This window comes from Colius striatus, chromosome 7 (assembly GCF_028858725.1).
Source record: "Colius striatus isolate bColStr4 chromosome 7, bColStr4.1.hap1, whole genome shotgun sequence".
NCBI lineage: Eukaryota > Metazoa > Chordata > Aves > Coliiformes > Coliidae > Colius > Colius striatus.
The window spans coordinates 5,753,795-5,775,802 of record NC_084765.1 but is presented as its reverse complement, the minus strand read 5'-3'; the positions used below and the strand labels follow the sequence as shown (position 1 = coordinate 5,775,802).

The 22,008-nt window shown below is 41.0% G+C and overlaps 1 protein-coding gene across 1 annotated transcript in view; it reads right to left on the bottom strand.

Moving 5' to 3' along the window:
- The window catches only part of BBOX1 (gamma-butyrobetaine hydroxylase 1), a 35,956-nt gene extending 13,948 nt beyond the window's left edge, over window positions 1-22,008 (bottom strand). Inside the window, exons 1-4 of the mRNA XM_061999759.1 lie at window positions 21,752-22,008; window positions 16,441-16,859; window positions 15,246-15,360; window positions 625-823 (exon numbers count right to left, since the gene is read on the bottom strand). Of these exons, the coding sequence (XP_061855743.1) occupies window positions 625-823; window positions 15,246-15,360; window positions 16,441-16,809 (683 nt within the window). The 5' untranslated portion in view covers window positions 16,810-16,859; window positions 21,752-22,008. The remainder of the gene's footprint in view (window positions 1-624; window positions 824-15,245; window positions 15,361-16,440; window positions 16,860-21,751) is intronic.

Genomic DNA, 22,008 nt, shown 5'->3' with positions numbered 1-22,008 from the left:
GTGGAGGTTCAGTTTACCACCTCTCAGCATCAAAAGGATGATTTACAAGTTTCAGCTTGCACTCCTGCAGGCTGAGCTCTTCCCTTTGCAAAAAAAGCAGTCTTACAAAATGCCTGCTGGGGCTGTTGTGCCTTTCCAGAGCAGCCTCAGTTGAAGGCAGGGAAATGGGTGTTTTGCCCATCTTCTCAGCGATACAAGACACAATAATGCCATCAAAGCCTCACCTATTCCCATGACTCAAAATTAGGCTAAGAAAAAGTTTTGGTACAGATTACTTCCTCTATTCAGAGGGGACTAGATTAGGGAGTTTTAGCTTTGTTCTGAGTTACAGATAGGTATGGCTGTCTTGTGATTATCATTTATTTGACATCATGTGCTTTCAAGCATTTGTTCTTCTCTCAGCAGTGACATAGCTGCTGCTTGTTCCATCCCGTGCCTGCCATAGCAAAGCAGTCCCCTCACATACAACATTCATTGACACCACATTTGCTAACATGCAGAGAAGAAAAAAATTCACCTTGTTTTAATCAGTTAATCCACAAAGGAGGTCCAGTAAGCTGAAGTGAAATGTGTTAGAGGTGATAACATAGCCAGCAAAGAATGGATATTAAAAACCAAACTTACCCATAAAAAGTGAGACGCAAGAACCCAATCCTGTGGCCAAGCTTAACCAACTCCCCCTGTTGAGTAGCAGCTCCTGTTAGTAGCACGATTCCTACTTTCTTTAGGGTGCACAGCCACTTGTATGCACTCTCATCATTGTATATGATCTCTTCAAAAGGCATTTGGGGAAGCTGCAGGTCTGAGCCCCAGTGCTGGCATTCTAAAAGAGAAGAAACAGAGAAATAAGCACTGAGCTGTTTTACATTCAAAGCTAAGGACATCGTTGTACTATGAAGTTGATGGAATTTCTATGGATTTGTGAATACACCCCAAACCCCTGCAGTCAGCCATCTGGAATGGGGTCCCTGAGTTTACATGGGTAACAAGCAGTCTTTCTGATGAATTTCAACAGAACACTGCAATTAAAAACCCTTTAACTCAGAAGCTGAATAAAGGACAATTTGAAAGAGATCTTTTTAGTTAAGAATACTCGAGAAATGTGCATATTCCTTTTTCTGTCTGTGCTGGTGAACCACAAGAGTGAACACTTTGCAACTGAGACTGCTTTGAAAGTTCCTCATCTGGGGTAAAACAGCATGGAGCACACTGATATCTCTCTCAGAGGTATTACATATATATCATAATGAAGGAGAAGGCATACATCAATATAACAGCTTAGAAACAGAGTAACTGCATCAATTGCTAATGTGACCAATCAATTTTCTTTTGTAGATTTGTCTTCATAAACTCATATCCCTGTTACATTAAATTCTGTAGGACAGTATAATCATTCCTTGTCTTTTCCTCTGCAGATTTTTTGGTGAGTGTTTATCGCCTTTCAGGAAGATGCATATGAGAGCTCAAGATGTTCAACAAATCCAAGCACTGCCAGAAGAAAATGATGGAAAGATTGAGTGATGAGCAAGAAGTTTTGTCATGTCTGTTCTCAGCAAGATTGACTATAGGATCACATGACAGGAGGCTTTTGAACCTGGCTTTCCCTCAGGACTTTTGCTGCTCTCCCCTTCCTTTTTCTCCTCTCAAACCAGTAGCTGCTGCACAGATCATCCAAAGCTTAAAAAGTATTGAAAATCTGTGTAGCTTTAAATTGGAATGCTGTTTAGCCTCATCCTTTTATGTATTTACAGCTGCTCAAAGACTGCTCAATCTGTACCTTTCTGTAACAGTTTATCTGCACCTCTGTCTCTAGATGTGTATTTTTAATGTGTGACCAATTCTTATTCCTGTTTTCCAGGATCACAGTTCTCTAATGGTTATTGGCTTTAGTTTAAGAATGCTCTTTAAAAATCTCACAACCTGTCCTAAAGCAATCACATTCTACTTCAGTTGGAGAGTTACCAAATAGATGCCACCTAATACAGAGAGGAAATAAAACTAAACTACTGGATCATAACTAGAAAACAAACTCTGTTATTTTCTCTTCAGTGTGTTCTTTTCTGAGTAAGAAAGTACTCATGGTGTCAGAATGAGAATGTATGAGAATGTACTCATGGTGTCAGACAACATCATATTCATTTGTAAGGATCCTCTACAGAAGGAGCAGGTATAAACATACAGTGACAAAATAAAGTAATTGAAATGATCATGAAATGTGGGGAGACTTTTCATGTTCTGAAAGGCTACACAATACAAATGTCATCTTGCAATGTCAGTAAGTATCTAAAACTGTGCCTTACTGGATTCTGCATTCGACAAAAGTGTACACAATGAAAATGTTGGGCTGCATGACAGTGGTGGAGGCTGCACCTAGAAAAGGAAAGGCTTGCTATGTATCACAGCAGGCAGATGGTCATGAAGCCACCAGGATGCTGCAGGAAGGCACAGTGTCTCATCCAATCTGGCTTCCATGAATGCTATGAATCAAGTCACCCCACAGGCTCAATATTTGCCCTCAAGTAACCCCAGCATGGTCCCCAGAGTGGAAAGTTGACCTCAAGTAACCCCACAGGCTCAATATTTGACCTAAAGTAACCCCAGAATGGTCCTAGAAGTGGAAATTTGACCTCAAGTAATCCAAAAGGCTCAATATTCGATGACAAGTAACCCCAGCATGGTCCCCAGAGTGGAAAGTTGACCTCAAGTACCCTTCAATTCTAACAACCATGCTGGGGTTACTTTAGGTCAAATATTGGGTCTGTGGGGTTACTTGGTCAAATATTGAGCCTGTGGGGTTATCTGAGGTCAACTTTTCACTCTGGGGCCTATGCTGGTGTTATTTGAGGTCAAATATTCAACCTGTGGAGTTACTTGAGGTCAACTTTCCACTCTGGGAACCATGCTGGGGTTATTTAAGGTCCAATATTCAGCCTGTGGGCTTACTTGAGGTCAACTCTCCGCTCTGGGAACCGTGCTGAGGTTACTTTAGGTCAAATATTGATCCTGTGGGGTTATTTGAGGTCAACTTTCCACTCTGGGGACCTTGCTGGGGTTATTTGAGGTCAAATATTGAGCCTATGGGGTTACTTGAGGTCAACTTTCCACTCTGGGGACCATGATGGGGTTACTTGAGGTCAAATATTGAGGCTGTGGGGTTACTTGAGGTCAACTTTCCACTCTGGGGACCATGCTGGCGTTACTTGAGGTCAAGCATTTAGCCTGTGGGGTTAGTTGAGGTCAACTTTCCATGTTGGGTACCATGCTGGGGTTACTTGTGGTCTGCCAGTTAACCTATGTAATTTCCTTAGTGAAGAGTAGAACAGTGCTAGAAAAGCTTAAAAATTGTACAGATATGAAGCCAAAGAGAGGCCTTTGAATAATAATTAATTGGAATTTATATTTATTTTAAATAATCACAATAATTTTCCATGAAAGCTGTGAATCATGTGCAATTTTTTTCCCTGCTCAAAGTGATTTTTGAACTCCTATCGAAAGTCTGATCCATCTGAAACCAAAGCCATTTTATATTGATGGCCCAGTATCCAGAGACATCTGCAGGCTGTAGCTCTCTGACACATGATTGTCTCTGGGATTGTCATCCATTTGAAGTTGCCAGGTCTTCCCTGGTAGACAACTATGGCTGTTTCCTCTTCTATCTTTCTATAACAAGATCCTGTCTCTTACCCTCAAGGGTTAAAAGAAAAATGTATCAATTTTAGGGGATAATTTCTTAGAGGAAAATATTGTACAATTAAAACAACTAGTAGAGTTCTTGTGAAGAAGCTTGCTCTCTAACCAGAGGCTGGTGGGTTCAGTCTCCCTTGCCTGTTTCCATGAAACGTTCTTCAGCCCAGAGCACAGCTGGACGAGTTCTCTACCTCTGAAAATGCTTCACACCTCTCTCTAGGACTCTTTCACTTGCTTGAGACTTTACTAAAAACCATCTGGACTGAGGTTTTCCATCACAGTATCTCTCAAAAGTAATTCTGGGAGAGCTTCAACAAGAAAGAAAACAGATCAAAAGCCTAGATCAGGAACAAATGAGTAGTGTAGCCAAGTCAACATTTGTACATTAGCTTAGCAGAGAAGTTTTAGTGCTTGCATTCCTTCAAATGTCAACTTTGGCAAATAAGCTGTTCACGTGTTAAGATTGTACGTTTGCCATTCCTGTGAAAACCATCAAGTTTGGCCAATGCTTTCAGCTTTGGAAAAATACCATCCTGAAGATGCTCCACAGACTTTTCTTTTTCAGTTTGGCAATGAAAATTATCCAAATATTCCCTTCACACTAAGTATGCTCCAGAGCCTGTGTGAGAGACAGAGCAGGATCACTGCAAAGCACAGATGAAGAAAAGAACTGCCATGTAAAATGAGCACACTCGTGGGAAACAAGGCCAAATATGGCACCATCTGCATGCTTCAAAACCTGTGCCGTTGTAATCTCAAAACACCTGGGGACTTCTTGGGACCTGGGGGCTTCTCTTGCCTGTCGATTTCAGAACATCCTGAAGTCTGAAAAGAGATACACTAATAGTATAATGGTCCTTCCTCAAGTGATGGGACACATCATTGGCTTCCCAGGCTGAGCATCAGCTCAAGATTCAAGTGTTGTTCCACACATCATCAAATCACATCCATGTCATACCAGTAGCATACCAGAGATTTATAAAAAACCCCACTTGTCCATGTGGAGAAGCGAGGAGAAATCAGGATACTGCAGGAAGAATCTCTTTGTTAGCCATCTGTTAACTCCACTCAGGTATATTTTTTCAGAGGCATTTGCAAAATCAGATTCATTTCCTTCCATAAGAGGCAGCATTGTAGCCCTTCAGCAGGGCTGTAATGAAATACATAATAAACCACATAATAAAAACTAAGGTCTGTGATGCTCTATTTTGGCCTCAATATTCACAAACCAAGATCGTTTAGTTAAAATAATCAAGATTAGTTTTTTTCCCCCTTTTTTTCTTCCCCCTGCCAGGACCAATTTTGCTAGACAACACAGAAACAGCTATCACCTAAGTTTTAGTGGCTCCACTACATTCAGCCAAGAACTCAAGGGATTGGTAACACAGGCAGTGAAAAGGCAGGAAATGAATCAGGGAGCCCAAAGCACAGCTTCTCCCCAGGATACTTTCTGGAGCCTGCCAGTTAACGCAGTGGACTTGAATTCAAGTTGTTTATGCTACTGGCAGAAGACACTGGGAGCCACTGGTGTGAGTCACCTTTGGTAATATACAACTAACAGTGATTTTCTTCTGCAGCTGAAAGAATTACAGAAAAGAACATCCTAAAATGTGTGTCCCTGGACCACTGAACCCATCCTGGGCTTTTGTTTATTGGTTTATTCAAGGGGATTTTCAAAGAGTACAGGGTTGAAAGCCAAGTGAAATGGTTGCCTGTGCACCTGAAAGGAAGCTGCTACAGGGATGTAGTAGTGATTTTACTGTTACCAATCACATCTGTAAGCATTCTTAGTGTATCACAATTGAAGCAACTACAAGTTTACTGGTGTAAATGAATCTTAGGTCAAGACACAACTTTTATTAAGCTGCCTTGCTAGAAAACATCACTAGTAATTGTTTTCTCCCTTGTATTTGCACTACCATAGTCAGTGTGTATTTATAACACATATATACACTACACATACCAAGAACTATAATATTTAGAGAGTTGTTAATAATAACTGGTAGTAAGGCTTCCTCAGAAATTGGTTTTTCTACTATAAAACTCTGTTTTTAGTGCTTGTAACTTCAGCAAAATTGAATCCTTTGGGCTAACTTGTTTGGTTGGTTTTTTAATGCCAAAGCTTCCCTTATATTGAATTCATGAGGAGAACAATCAATACAATTGTCTATATCTTCAAACAAAACTGAGCACAAGAGTAGTTTTTGCTCACATAGGAAAAAAATCCAGCAAAGGTTGTAAATGCTCTAATTTTAATGACTGAGACAATGTCAGAAGTATGTTTTGGTGAATCCCTCTCCCCTCCTAAGCTTGCTGAGGTACAAATCCATGAGGAGATTTGACAACAGACCTTCCTACATCTGAAAGGGTCTCCACTGTTTAGCTGCCCAAGGATACAGCCATCTGGGGAGAGATGAGAAGGAAAGATGGGCTAAGCTGTTCTCCTGAACTAAGTTAAAGTCTCTTTCCCAGACCTCAGAGGAGGAAGAATGTGAACTGAAGGGTGGGAACAGCTGTTAGGGAGGAGAAAGAGATGCATTACCTGGGGAAAAAACTCAGGGAAAACACAATGGGGACTGGGTGGTAGAAAGAAGATGAGTCTGTAGAATGACTAAAAACTGCTGCTGGCTGCAGAGGGAACTGGAGTTCCCACTTGGCAACATGAGTTAACAGTTTAGTGATAACAGCCTGGTGCTAGGAACTGAAAGCAAAGTGATAGCACTCCAGAAAACACTGAGGCTCTCCCAATGGAATTACCAGACTGCAGATCCTTTTTTATCCCTTTTGAATAAAGAGTCAGAAACTTCCAGCACGTGCCTTGCATTGAGACATGATCAGTGACCCCTTTCATGGCACCTCTGGGGTGATCACAGGAGCAGTGTAATTTATTTCCTGGGGGGTGATTAGAGCAGAATGTGCTGAGGGGAGGGATGGCTCAGGCCCAGAGGGCCACCAGCTGCCAAGCTCTGCACTACCATACCCCCAGCACCTGCGCTGGATGTACTTCTGCCCTGCTGCCGCCCCACACCTCGCCTGCTGCTGCCCAAAACATTCACACAGTACCTTCAGTTCTATTTCACAGGTAAGAAAAACCCATTTTATCATTGAAGAGAGTGCACGTAAGCTTTTATAAACCCCAGCAGGACAGCTCTCTGTCCCTTCCAGTGATTTTGAGCACGCTGGCTGCAGCACCACAAAGGGGCAGTGTGTGACTGCTGATCTCAGAGCTGCCAACTGACTTCAGAAGTAAAGTAACCCTGGGGACTGCAGTTTCCCAGGCTTTTCGGTAGCAACTTCGGGTCTTACATAGTTCAAGCTTTTTGTGGGGTATTAATAATGGCACATGTTAACTGGCAGATTGATGAAGTGAGTTGTGGTCTGCTCACTCTATCTGAAAAACAATGCTGGTGGCAGATACAATCGACACTTTGGTCAGATACATGTGTCCTTTGAAGTTTCTGTAGGGCACACAAATAGATGTGGGGTAATTACTTTATCCCCTTTACAAAAGACCTATTTTAGATTTACTCTCCCTAAATACAACACTGCCTACCTTCTCACTCTCTTGCCACAGTTCTCCACTCAGAAGTTTGTTGGTTTATATGCACAAACAAACACATACACATATATTCAAACCAAAGAGGTTGCACAGTAATGAGGAAACTGGACAAAGATGCTACTTCTTTCTTTTACATAAATTTGCATTAATTCTAGGGGTTTTTTTTTTCAAAGCTCAAAACAGTAATGTTTGAAGCCAAGTATTCTATCAAATGTTGAATCACAGCTCTTATTCTTGCAGTAAAGACACAACTCATTTCCCTTGTTTTAATACATTCAATCTGAAGCTGCTTATCCTTAAGGGAGGGCACAATAAAGAGTGAAAAGGTTTTATCTATTTCATAGGATGATTATTTTGTTTAAATCACATTTAGCTTACTTGTTTTAGTCAATATCCAGTTAACTTGTCCAATCATCTATCATAGAGATTGCACACTAGAAATGAGACCACAAGCACTCGAAACATGAAAACATCATTTATAAAATACTCACACCTCTCTTTATTCCAACATCCCTTCAACAGACAGGACCAATAAAAATGATTACATACTCCAAGCAGCTTTCAGAATGGGAGCTCTGGGGGATTTCACCTGGTGATGGAGGGGCGTGTTATGCTTCAAAGAGATGTAAAGGACCAGGTTTGAGGTTTCCCCCTTCCCCAGTATAGGGAGAAAGTACAAAACGCAACATGCTCATTAAAAAAGGCAATCCAGACACTGTACAGTTACACTTTTCAACAGTTGCAAAGTCTGCAAATTTCCAGCCATCAGGATTCCTCTCTCCTTTGGCTAAGGCTACTTCAGAGACTGTCCAAGAAACACAACGCACATACCCAAATATAAGCTATCCACATAGACCACCTTTTATACTCCGTGTTTCAAAGAACCTGTAGTATGACTGACAAGCTGTTGAATTTCACAACATGCTCAGAAATAGAAAAAAGAGCAATCCTTGAGGAGAGATATCATCTCACCTCATTAAATTGCTTTTTGAGACCACTCCATGGCTTGCTACTCACTGCTCCCAGTGTGTTTAGCTCAATATAAATCCTTCACACACTTGAAAGATGGGGAAGAAAATAAAATATCAATGTTTTCCATTTTACTCTCTCCAAAGTTATGAAGGCATTCTATGTGATCTGACAAGAATATCCTTTGAAAAACAACTTTAAGCTTCGGTGCTGGTGCAGGTAAATAACCATGTGAAGAGTAATGCAATGTGTTAAGTTTCAACTTCTTCTTTCTAGTTTGTTTTGTTGCCTTGCTAATAAACATTTTCCTATATAAAACAAGAAGTAGAGGAATATTAATATTTCAAGGAACAGACCAGCAGTTTCCCCCATTCTGGGAAATAAATATATACACCTGGAATATAACTACAGCTCCAAGGATGTTCCCTCTGCAGCCAACATTCAAAATATTCCTTTAAGTAACCTGCAAGAGCGATCTTTTTCTTCTATGTAAAAAGTATCAGTGATATGAATCCTGCTAAGGTTCTGGGAGTTTATTCTTTCCCAGACTCTGCATTGTTTTCAGGAGTCACCACTGCCTACTAACTGAAGAGATGTTTAATCTTTACAGTACCCTTATGATGTGGAAATTGCAAAATTCCAAGGGAAGGGAACTGCTCACTGATACTCCCCAAGCATCTATCAAAACTGGGAGAGGAAGATTCAAGCAAAGCAGATTCTTAGAGGGTTTTTTTTCCCAATATTTTGCTACTTTGTATTTAAAAAAAACCCCAAACAATAAACCAACAATCCAATCTAAACAAAGACAGAAAGTGGGAAATAGAGTTAAACCTTGCCTGGCAAAGCTATAAACTTTGTCCTTGAAGTTCCAGCTGTCTCACATGGGTTCACTTCCAGCAACAAGTGCAGCCAGCATTCTTAGGGGTTTGAGTATGTTTTTCTTTTAAAACGTGCAGGCTTGTATACAAATGTTTATAAATCCTACCTCATGCCTCAGAGAAGAAAGGCTCCAAGTTCCCAGCCCTTCTGTGGCATCCTGATGCAGCCAAGAGCTTAGTCCTTGAGCTACTGCAGGAGTAATCTTTCCCCCTCGACATTTGCCAGTCTACTCTGTAATGACACTGTGGTAAATAAGCCAAAAGTTGAAATGTGTACAGCTCCAAGTATTACTAATGTTGGGAAATGTATGGAACATAGCAGCAGTTGGTGTCCAGGAGGGAAAAAAAAATCCAGTACAGCCTCTAAAGTTACTGCTTTGCTACTAAAATCATACCCTCATTTTTGTCTTAAACCCTTCCTTTTCATTTGAAACTTCTTGTAGTTTGCCTGAGCTTGAATTTTTGCCTATTTTGAACAGCATTAAGAAAATCTGGTCACCAATGTACATGTGTATTTGTATAGTATTCACTCACTCTGCACTTGATTCATTCAATGTTTCTACATCACTAATCGTGTATATTTCCTAGTGGGCACTTTGTAGCCTTTCTTGATGTACGGTGCCCAAAATTGATACATCCTATGGAACCCTTTCTCCATCAAATGGAGCAGAACCACTACTTCATCTCTTCTTGCAGGACAGTCTTCTCTTTAGACTCAGTTGAAAGCAATGTTTGCTTCTATCTCAGACCAGTCTGCCAGCATAGGCACACATTCACCCTGTGATCAGTCCCAACCTAGGAGTTATTTGCCTACCTTACCCTTGAACAGCTGCTGAGCTGCAACATCTTACAGGAAACCCTGGTGCAATGACTGTGGATGCTGAAGAAATATGAAGGAAATGGACTGCAGAGAGTGGCTTGGCTCACATTCATTTACTACATTGCTGGTGGAGACTGAGTATTAGAGTAGATGAACTAGTCATCTGACCCATTAAAGCACTTTTAATCCTATTTGTCAAGGTCCTTTGGAATTGTAACCTTGGTACTTCAACACATTTCCAGTTGAGCCTTGCTTGGTGTCATTTTCAAATTTGATGTGACTATTCCTTTCTATCAGTGACGGATGAAAATAAGGAACAGCACTGCATAGAGCACAGACCTTCACAAAGGTTATCTTCATGGGAAACCATTTCAGCTACTCTTTGACTATTTTTTAAGGACAACACATTTCCTCAGCAGAGTCATGAAAATTTCATGTGCAACAGGGTCAAATGCTTTATACCAAGATCACACAAATGTGATTTCTTCCTTTAATAATAAATATGCCAAAGAAAATGAGGACAAACAATGTAAGAACACATTTGCATACACCAAGCACAAGCCAAAGCACTGTCTTTACTGCAGTGCATAAACCTTTCAAAACATTACACAGGCATAATCTCCGTGAACAGAAAGAAGCAGAGAAAAAAATGAGAGCCATGACTAAAACTGATTCATCTGCAGCAACAAAGCCATGCAAAATGGAGAGAAACTTGCTGCATTTACATACCAGAGCAAGGCTGAATGTATAACAAAGGTTTTTACTATTACCAAAGAGGAAATTAGTTGACAATCATATGGTTTTTCTGCAGCTGACTATCAGATCATTACTTATTCCAGGTGCATATAGAAACCCATAGAGAGTAGATAATATGGTGACTTCCTCATCATTTTAGCACAGAGCTTCCTACAGCATCTTTAATCTTTATGCTTCACATATTAGTAAATTGTGTGGGTTTTGTTTTCAGAGACATCTTAGAGCTTACTTCAAAACGCCAGTTGTAATTCTTTTAGATACATCTGAGGTCTCATTTCTAACACTTATGTCTGACATATGCATGAATGACTTTTAAACACCTCATGGAAGGCAGTGAAGGACTTGTTCTCCTGACTGGTCCCAGAGACCATCACAACCAGATAAGTACAACAATTGTAAGAGAAAGACAAATAAAACACCTACCCTAAAATAAATAGGATTTATAAAGATTTCCTTCTTCTCAGTCCCAGACAAAAATTTTATGTGCTGTCCAATATTTACAATGTAACAAATTATCAAGTCCAGAATTCTTTGGAAAAGAGACAGGAAAGCACACATCATAAAAGCAAAACAACCAAGATGCTGTGATATGAAGATCTTTAAGTTCTTTCATCCACCAACAGTTAAAATAAAAAGTCTGTACAAAAGTCTTTAAAAACTCTGTGCCTCTCAGGGCATGTTATCTTCTCATATACTGAACAACAAGAACTTTATTCCCATTTTTATCTACAAAACCCTTTCAGCATGAAAATCTACCAAGAACAGCACTGAACAGGGACCCTGCTTTTTGCCAGTATTTCCTAGTGGTAATTGATCCCACTCATATTCTTCATTATTTAATCATGTCAGCATAGCACTTTTTTTTTTTCCCCACTGTGTAATCTCAGTTAATAAAGTTGCAATTGTACTACAGTAGAGATTTAACAAAAATCCTCTGAAAGCTGAAGTGGTAAGAAAGATAGGAATGAGCCATTACTACCTGGGCAGCCTTAGGCCTCACTTGCACAGCACAGTTGCAGTTGACAAATGAAATCTTTATGCTTACAAATGTTGCTGAACAATTTGTAAGAGATAAAAACAAAAGTCTTGTAGAATTATTTTGTGTCTTTATTGACTGTTTACACCATGACTAATAAACCCCCAGATCTATGTGCTTTTCAAAACGAGAATAAAATTCTTTGGAAAGGATTAAGTCATTGCCTCTTTCAATTTAAGAACAATCATTTGCCAGGGAGGAGAGGAAAAAAGAATCTCATTTCTTAATGATACCAGATCAGTCATAAAAAGCCACCTACATAGGAGTGTGTCCAAAATGAGAAGATGGCCTTTGCCCAGTCCCTGCAGTCAGTGTGCATGCATCAACATACACTTGGAATTGTTCAACATTTACTATGTAGGTTGGGACAGTGCTGGTCAAAACCTTCTATATTGCAGTCATGTGGGAAACAAAGTCAAGACGTCATAGATTAACTTACTTCAACTAAAATGTTGTCTACAATTAGTTTTTTAATGTTTTGTGAATATCAAACAATATTTTTGCTGTATTGTGAATTATGTATATGGCAGCCTAACTCATGGAGGCAGCTCTTAGAAATGATTACTACACAACAAATTCAAATGACCATACTTTAAAGCACAATCATCACCTGAAACCTTTAAACCTTCAGGTTAAAGCCTTAACCTAAGCTTAAAAAGACAGCACCAGGTACTACCTCTCCTCCTAATCTTCCTCTCCTCCACTCAACAGGAAAATATAACTGTGATGTTTACTTTTTTTTTCACCTGCACATCCTGTTGTTGGGATTTCAGTGTCTTGGAAAATGAGCCTCAGTAAATAAAATGCAATGCAATGAGAGGCTGGATACTGGAAAACACTCAGCACTCTCAGTGTCTCCCACCAGATTATTCCACCACACACAAAATCAGAGTTAGAGAGGTTGCTTGAGGTGGTAAGTCACTCCTTTGAAGCTTGCTGGGGAGAACACAAGTAAACAGGAGGAAAAAAAAAAAAAAAGAGTATATTTAAGACATTTGAGCTGGAGAAGCAGAAGATGGTACTTTTGCTGCTTCTTTGGAAGCATCTTGTAAGCTAGGCTGAAATGAGCCTTGATATACAGAAATAGTGGATCTACATACTACACAGACAGAATCTGGCAGTGTTTTAAAAAGGGAACCTTGACATATTGCCAGAGAGCTATTTATAGTCACTTCCATCATGCAGTGAAATCCTGACCTACTCTTCTTTTTGGGTTTGACAAAAGCCTGACAATTAGGTTTTTTGAATCAGAAATTATGATTAAAATCATCATAAAAGCAACATGAAGAGCAAATAAGTACTTCCAGGAAACGAGGGAAAAAAAGCCACAGCTGTGATAACGTCAGCAGTGAAGGTTAACCTCTAACTACAGCAGTCTGGTGAGCTTGCTCTTCTATTTGTTGAAGCAGCATGCAGGGCTGGCATTCCATACCATCATCTGTAATGCTCCACTGCTGGGATATAATTAGCTACTTCAGGTCATGTCATGTGCAGTGTGTAACTCCACTGACCAGAAGGAAGTGAATTCTAAAACTCACCCTGATACATAAGCAGAAACAAATCTTAAACGGCCAGCGAGCAAACTCACAGGCTTTATAATTGCAGTCTTTTTTAGCAGCTCAAAAGTGAGAAAAGCAGGGAAAAGCTGTCCATTGTAATGAGACAGGAGAAAGAGCAGAATGACACTGCTTAAAAAGCCATAGGAAATAAAGGCCTTTCATTTAGAGTAATTTTTTACAGATATTTCTTCAGATCTACCATGGAAAACAGAATTTTCAAAAGCATTGCCCAAAGAATAAAACATACCTTTGGTATATATTTGACCTGGATGGCCCCACTGGAGAAGAATAGTAGCAGAGAGGAGAACTAGCCTCCAAAGTGAGCATTGTGTTTAGATGCTGAGAGTAAGCGCTGTGTAAATATGTGCATATGAAGCAAAAACACAGTTAGACTTCATAATGGGGGGGAAAAGTAGCATGTGAAACACTGAAATCTCAGCTATTGCTACCTTTGCTAAGAAACATAACCAGCAATCTAGACTGATTTGTCTAGACATTAATTAAAAGCAATATTCAATTTATACTGATCCTCTCAAAGGCTACAAACCATCTTACCAGCTTCCACATCGTTTTTCCAAACAGAAATTCATACTACCTGAGAAATCAAATCTGGTTTCCCTGAATGAGGGTTGCATCTTCACCACATTCATTCTGGGAACGTGTCCAAGCCTCCAAAATAGCAAACAGTGTAGTTTACTCTTGCCAAAGCTAAAGTAGACATGAACTTTGATATCACTTGGAGAAAGAAGGTCCAGTCTGAGCTGTGAAGAGTCTGTTATATGATCCACTGAAATAAATGGAAATGCCACTCAGCACTTGAGTTTTAAGCCAGATATAAAAGGCTGACTCTTAAGAACTGACTTTTGTTTAAGAGAATGGGTACTAGGAGCTAAGGAATATTTGATTTGCAAAAGCTGGGAAAGTATCTGGCCCCTTCAATTGTTCCTACAGTGCCAAACAAAGCTCAGACAGAGGAGAACACGGGCCACATATTTTTCAATTTCTCATCTTTCAGGGTGAAAAACATCCAACAAACAACCCACACCAAACAAATCTTCTTTTCCTTGTAAGAATAAAAAACACTCCCCAAATAGGAATCAATTGTGGATTTGACTTGTGCTGAGCTTTGAGGAAACCGACATGATCTAAATTTCACAGCCTCAGCCTGCCTCAAGTATATTTTTCCTAAATTAATATCCTGTTAATGGATATTGTGTTAACTCTGAATACAGATCCACGACTTTCTGCAACAGCAGATCTCACAGGAACACTGTCAAGTGCAACAACTGAAACCTTGCAGGTTTTCACACATTTTGTGCTCCCAATCTGAAAGGCTGACAAAGGAATGACAAATCATCATGAGAAACCCAGTGGGTTTATAGATTCACTCAAAAGGGTGACTGATTTGTACTAGGTAAATGTTCCACTGTCAGTTACACAAAGTGCTTCATGAGCAACAGATAGACAACCACTGCAATAAGTAGCTGATGCAGCAGAAACACAACCTGAACTTCAGCACTAGACACTGCTATGGTACACAGTTACTTTTTAACAGAAGGCCACAGAAAGGGGAAACTTTTATTTCAGTTACAAGCCCCTTGCAATTCTCAATAACCTTTCTAAAAATAAAAATGTAAATCTTTTAAGCAGCATGCACACACTTGCATTGTCACACAGACCAGTGCTGGCACACAAGGCTCATTTCTGAGACCTACTAACCCTTTCTGGAAATAAAAGCCTTTTAGGAAAGTAAACTCAGCCCAACCAGTTGAACTCCTCTCAGCTCCAGAGGTTAGAAGAGGGTAAAGGCTAACCACAAGTTCCTGTTGTGCATGGATAGCCTGGCACTGAGCATCAAGAGTGGCTGCCACCATGCCAGCTTGGGTAGACCTGGTCCTCACATAGGGACCTCTGGCTGGGACTGTCAGTGTTAACCCCTTTGCATTTGAAAAAGCATGAAAAGTGAGGCTTTCATTCTTACCTGGTAAAAACAAATCCTCCCGCATTTCTGCTCTGGCTTTTTCAGAGAAGCATCGTTTTTTCAACCACTCAGCTTCATATTCGCTCATGTGTTCATCGGGCCATGTAATGGAGATCTTCCAACAGGAAACAAAAGAGAATTTTAGGAAAAAAAAACCAAAACCCACTGAAAAATATCACTTAGAACAAGCAAAAAAAAAAAAAAAACCCTTAGAAACTGCAGAAATGGTAATATTTAGATTAATAATACCACAGCTAGGCTTTCCCTGGCAAGCAAGTAAGGAAAACCCAATCTGAACATCATCCAAATTCAGATACCTTTTATGAATGGTCATTTTCACATGAACCCATGACCTAATTTGCTGTTTTGTGTGGGCTGCTTTCACTGTGGGAGCTGTGTTTCGCAGAAAGAGGAGAATCGCAGCAGCTGGCACATGTCACTGGGGAGAGAGCTTCACCACAACTCAGAAGAGAGCAAAATTATCTTCCAAACCACTGACAGCTTGTTAAAAGAGGACCATAAAGACGGGGGGGGGGGGAAAAAAAAAAAAGCTGGGACAGAAATCCCTCTCCTAGCTTTAAAAAGTCTTCCCTCTCTCAAAGTTTAAAAAGGTGGTGTTGTCTTTAATTCTTGAAAAATAAAACCATGAAAAGAGAGCATGTGGCTTTGCTTGTCATGAACTGAAAGAGCCTGGTGCAACACATGCCGTCAGCTGAGTTCTCAAGGCTGTTGAGCAGGTATTCCACCCAACTCAGTTCATTCACAGGATGGTAAAACACCAGACAATTTTTCCTAAAAGCTTCACAAATACACAGTGGGGTTTCATAGAATCATAGTATGGTAGAGGGTGGAAGGGATCCTTAGAGATCATCCAGTCCAATCCCCCCGCTAAAGCAAGACCACCTCAATCAAGTCACACAGGAACATGTCCAGACAGGTTTGGAAACTCCAGAGCAGGAGCCTCCACACCCTCCCTGGGCAGCCTGTGCCAGGGCTCCCTCACCATCACAGTAAAAAAGCTTTTCATTATGTTTAAGTGGAACTCTTTGTGTTCCAGTTTATGTCCATTGCCCCTAGTCCTGTCACTGGATGCAACAAAAAAGGGTTTGTGGATAAACAAACTGTGAATACAGCCCACCCTGGGACAGCCTCTAATTGTCAGATTAAGGAGCATTGTTAGACAAGCTTCAGATACCTTTTCTCTATCTGCCAGAGCGACTTCCTTCGCCACGATGTTCACATCCAGGTCCTCAAAGAGCAGCTTGCGTGCCTTGGCCGAGCGCAGGAAGCAGTCAGGGCACTGGCAGTTGTCCCTCAGCCAGACGCAGGGGTAGCGGCTCTCGCTCCCGTCCTCCCATTCCACACGGACAAAGTGACCAGCGTCCAGAGCTTCCACCTTCCGCAGCCGCGGGCTCATGCCGGCAGCCGGCGCAGCACCCCGGCAGCGCTGCGGAGCGGCCCCGGCCAGCGGCAGCCTCCCGCCCGGCAGCAGCGGCCGCAGGGAGCGTGCCCAGCCCCCGGGGACTTTGGCCCTCAGCAGGACGGTAGCCACTACCCTCCACATTTTGGGTTCTTTAATGAAATCGTCAGAGGGAGAATGCCTTCATGGAGTTCCTAAAACATCGTGAAAAGCAGTTTATTACTGAAGGGGTTGGTGGAGCAAAAACACTCTTAAAGATGATTCTCTCCTCCCTGCTACTTAGTCCTTTAGAAACGTTATCTGCTGCCTACATTTTTTGAGGCACAGAGGGTGTATTCAGACCCATCTATTCAGAATTCCCTTAGTTTAGCAGGGCTTCAATTTGATTCATCATCTTGGCCATCTTTTGTTTCTGCAGTCAGTTCCATACACATTGCACAAACGGTCTGAATAGGTCCAGCACAAAACATGGAACTCACATCCACCTGCATTTAAAAACACTGCTAGAAGGCACGTGAGCAACATAAATGATTGGATCAATTTATTCCACCTGTCCTTCAGTGTATAAGGAATTCAAGCAGAGAGCACTTTTCCCAGTTCCTCTGGGGATGCGGAAGCTTTCCTCCACATACCAAATATAAGTAGGTATTCCTGTAAGTATCTGGTTAAAGCTACACCACGAGAACCAGAATTTGCTTCTGAAGTTTAAAGCCACCAGTAACTTCCTTTGGTTTACTACAGGGGAGCAGGGGAAACTCTGAGAACTGGATATACATAATACACCCATCCAAGTAATTAATTACAACATTTGTCCATAATGTATTTCATCTATTCATTACATCCATCTGTCCAGTAGTTCATGTACTGCTTGTGTACACAATTTTCTCATCAATTTTCTCATCTCAAGACTTAAGTCTTGCTGAATAATTTAAGCATTATTCACATGCTTAGTGTTTAACATAAGCAAAAGCTCTTTTTTCAGTTTAGCATTGGGATTACAACTACTGGGATGTTGTATATGAATCTATCAATTATTTTTCTTCAAAACAGGAAAATAAGGGATGGGAAAAAATACTGAAGTCTTTACTTTGTAAATGTCTCTCAGTTTGTAAATATCACTAAGTTTGAAGTCCTATGTGAACCTTGCCAGATTGAAAAGGCTTCTAAGTGTTTCCCATTCAATTAATAAATCTCACCTTGCTCCTTAGAGACTCCTCATAGCACCATTGGTAACAGAAAACTAAAACAGAGCTTGTGGGGTTTTTTACGGCAAGAAACTGAGGTAAGTTTAGGTATTTGTCACCTGGTAATGGATAACTCATTGACACAAAATGCATGTCATGTAGAATCTCTTCTGAATCCATGACAGGAAGTTTTGTAAATAAAAAGTCAACCTAAAAAACCCAGATGCAACTAATCCTGATGGACATCATTTCTGTGTAACAATAATAAAACTTCTGGTAGCTGCTGAGGGGAGATACATGTGATCTATGTTACAGCAGGGAAGGCTGTAAGCCAGGGCATTTTTGCCTTTGCTTGGATGAAAGAAGCTTGTACATGTACCTAACGTCAGACATGTGCCTTAGTGACCTGCATCTGCACATCAGACACACCATCCCCAGCACTCCCAATTAACAGGCACATTTGGATCACAATTCAGCCGACCTTCTCAGAAACCTGCTTTAGGATGAGATGAGCCAAACTCTTTTTCTTCCTCTCCACTGACTAGAAAAAGAACCCCAGTGGAGAGCTCCCGTGTGACTATTATGCCATCGGTGTTTACTTTCAGCAAGACTGCTTTATGAGTGCCTTTATAATTAACTGATGGTTTTGTTTACAGACAACCATTAATATGTACAATTTACTAAACACTACACTGCTGGGAGAATCATGGATGGCAGCAGCCTAAACTGCCACAAAGAGAAGGCCTACACTGCTGGCAGTGGTATTCCTGTTTCGCAGAACTGCAGGTTTTGGTGTCATCAGTCAAACCTGTTGTTAACCACAAAGTACTCTCTTGAAATACTTCCAGTCCTAATAGCCAGAATCTGAAAGAGCCTCTGCATCCTGCAGAGGGGAGGATCTCCTTCTGAGGCTGCAGCAGGAGCTTTCAATATATTTAGGATACAAAGTGGTACCACTGGATATTTTGCAATATTAAAAAGTCATTACCTGTGGCTTTTAAAATATGCAAATCTACTTTGCCTACCATTACTCTGACCGTAGGCATACTCCACTCGTTCATTTATGTCTATTTATTGAAATCAATTAACTTGTACCTCCATAATACCACTGTTCATTGGGAGAGAATCGGACCCTCCAGCTCCAGTATTAATTCAGTTTGCTGGTTATGCAGGAGGAAGCTGTGAAAATTATGATAGCAAAAAAGATTCCTCCTGTCGTGAAGTTACACATTTACTACTTAAATACACCATAGCATTTGCATTAAACTTCTGCTTATGTCCCTGCTGTAAAGCAATTGTTCGGGTTAGCCACCTACCGAGAGAAATTGTGTAATAATAAAAAGGCTGTAAAACAGTAAACAATAAAAAGGCTGTTTACTTGTTTTCCTGGAGTTAGTCATAGCATAGTGTCATTATTAAAATGAAACCTCAGATGACAATGCTTAAAAATATCTGCTACAGCATGCCCTCTAGACGTTTTTCTTCTTAGATACACAAATTAGATAGATCTGCAAATCTACTTTTTGTCCCATACACACAGCATCACCGCAGATGCTTCCTCCTTCTGCAGGACTTTTTCCAATTTACATCAGCAGTGTGGTATTCTGGGTCCAGTTCTCCACAGACACCACCTGTCATGTCTTCACTGGACTACTCCAAAAGGGCATTTCACACCAACAAGGCATTTGTCACTTCTACTGTGGTGCACAGCCTTCCCACCTGGGATCAGTGTACCAGGCCAGTGCCTGGCACGTGGAATCCCCTCTTTCCTGTCTGCACCAAGCAAGACCTGCATGGTCAGGCTGCCCAGCCTCAGGTCACAGTGGCAGCACTCAATCACTCCAGGGACCACCAGCCTCTGGCACTCCAAACTAGCACAGAGGAAAAGAGTAACCACCATTTGCTGCTGGAACAACAAAGGCAGTCCACTGCTCACATTCCTCTTTCCTGGAGCAATGGATGACAGAACAAATAGAGCTGGAACAAAATATACTTCCAGTAGCACTAGCAAGCCCTTAACTGAACTCTGTCTGATGGCTCTATCGGTTTCCAGCGTGCAATAAGGAAAGGAAACATCACAGATTGGGTGGATTTGTCTGAAAACTGTGATTCCTGATTTCTAATTGTTTTTTCTTTACTTGAACATATATAGTAATTAGGATGATCTTGCAAGTGACAATGAAAAACTCAAAACTGTTCCAGAACACCCTGCATGCTTAAAGGCACTGCACAGAACCTGACTACTACTTTTCCACTTGATGAAGAAAGAATTCTTCCTCTTTTACTAGTCTCTATCAATGGTGTAACTGGACAAAATGACCATTCCTGATCATATGCACAACTATACCATGTTATACTGCTGTTTTACCAAAATATTTACATTAAGACACAATACTAAATGCTAGAGAAATGTAACTTTATGTTTCCCCCTCCCCCCCAAAAAAAAGAAATGGAGTCCAAGACAGCTAAACTGCTGCTAAAGAAAAACAAATACAAATACCTGGTGCTGATACTGTCAGGCCACTGCAGAAAACAAATCTCTCATTCTAGGAGGTGACTGAAAATGCTTAATGGAATCAACCACACGTCATGGGGTTTCTTATTATGTTCAGTGTAGTTTTTCAATTGACAGTTGTTTAAAGGTTTGCTGCTGTGCAAACTTGGTTACATAAAAGTAGGGTGGTAATCTCAAATTAATGGAAGCTAAATTACCAGCAAGAGCTCCAGGACTTTTTATCCTTTCATGCCCTCAAAATTTTCAGGCTAGCTTATTCCTGTTCTGTTTTTATGCTTGAAATTGCATTCTAGACTAAACTACAAGCAGAACTCACTAGTTTGCCTAAAGTTACCATGCTCATAACCATGGTCAAATCAAAGATCAACTTATAAGGCAAAACAAATTGTCTGCATCACAACTCTCTTCATTTCTCATGTCTGAAGTAGTTATCTGCATGAACGTGGAAGACAGCACACATAACTGCTTGCAGTTATCAGGCCTCTGATTTACACAGCTTAAAACAAATACTGTCAATAGCTCCTATGGGTCACACTGTCCCCCATTGTTCCAGGCTCAGGCTCATGGATTTTCTGTCGATGTTGTCATTATTCACTCACAATCCTCAGCAGCATGATGAGGGTCTGACAGGTAATTATGATTTAAGGGGATCCCCATCACCCAGAGGCTACATTGTCAGTCATCCCCATCTCTCCAGGTAAAAGATAACATGCACTATTCTCTTTTTCAAGGATCCTTCAGTCTCTTCAATCCACTAGCCATCATCCAGACGGCCATTTGCTGATATGAGCAGTATGTTTGTTAGCTTTACCCACACAGCTGCTTAAAAGTCAGTTCTGGTCAACAGTACCTCAAGACAGCTGAAATACTTTGGATAAGGTATGGTCACTTCACACAAGGTTAAGAGGCTGCAGAGAAATTAAGAGTATAGTTAGTGTATCATAACCAAGTTTTAGGCATGCCTTAAAACCAGATTGCTGCATCAGAAACTGCCCAAGGTAACCAGTTCCACATAGGATGCAGTAGAATTTAACATGAATCCACAAAAACTTAGACAACTGCAGGAAGAAGAGCTTCAACTTGCCTCAGCTTGAACTGAGGATTTCTATCTTGTAAGTATTGCCCAAGCCAAAAAATACAGCAAACTTCAGAAAAAGAGTAACTCTAGACTAAATACAGCACACATACTGCCTGAATTATACTTGTGTATACTTGTATACTTGTGCACAAACAAGTCTCTGCAGGAGAACATTTGCCTGATGCTATTATCTCAGTTTACAACTGAAACAAAACAACAAACGTGTACCATAAAAGAGGGGAAAAAAAGATCTCTAAACGGTTACAACACGTCCACACAGAACTGTGTATGAAAGCCCAGAAGAGATACCGTGGGAAGGATTCCTGTCCGGGGGCCGGGCTGCAGTCCCACACCAGCTTTCGATCTTCTAAATTAGCATAACTGGAGTAAACAAGGAGGAGACTGATTGACGCCGGCAGCTGCCGCAGAGCAGACGGGATGCAAACGCCATGGGCCGCGCTCCCCTCGGAGCAGCACACCTGAGAGGCGGCGAGGCCCGCACGCCCGCGGCCGTGCCCACGCTCACGGGCGAGGCCGGGGAAGGATGTCACGGCCGCGGGCGCTGC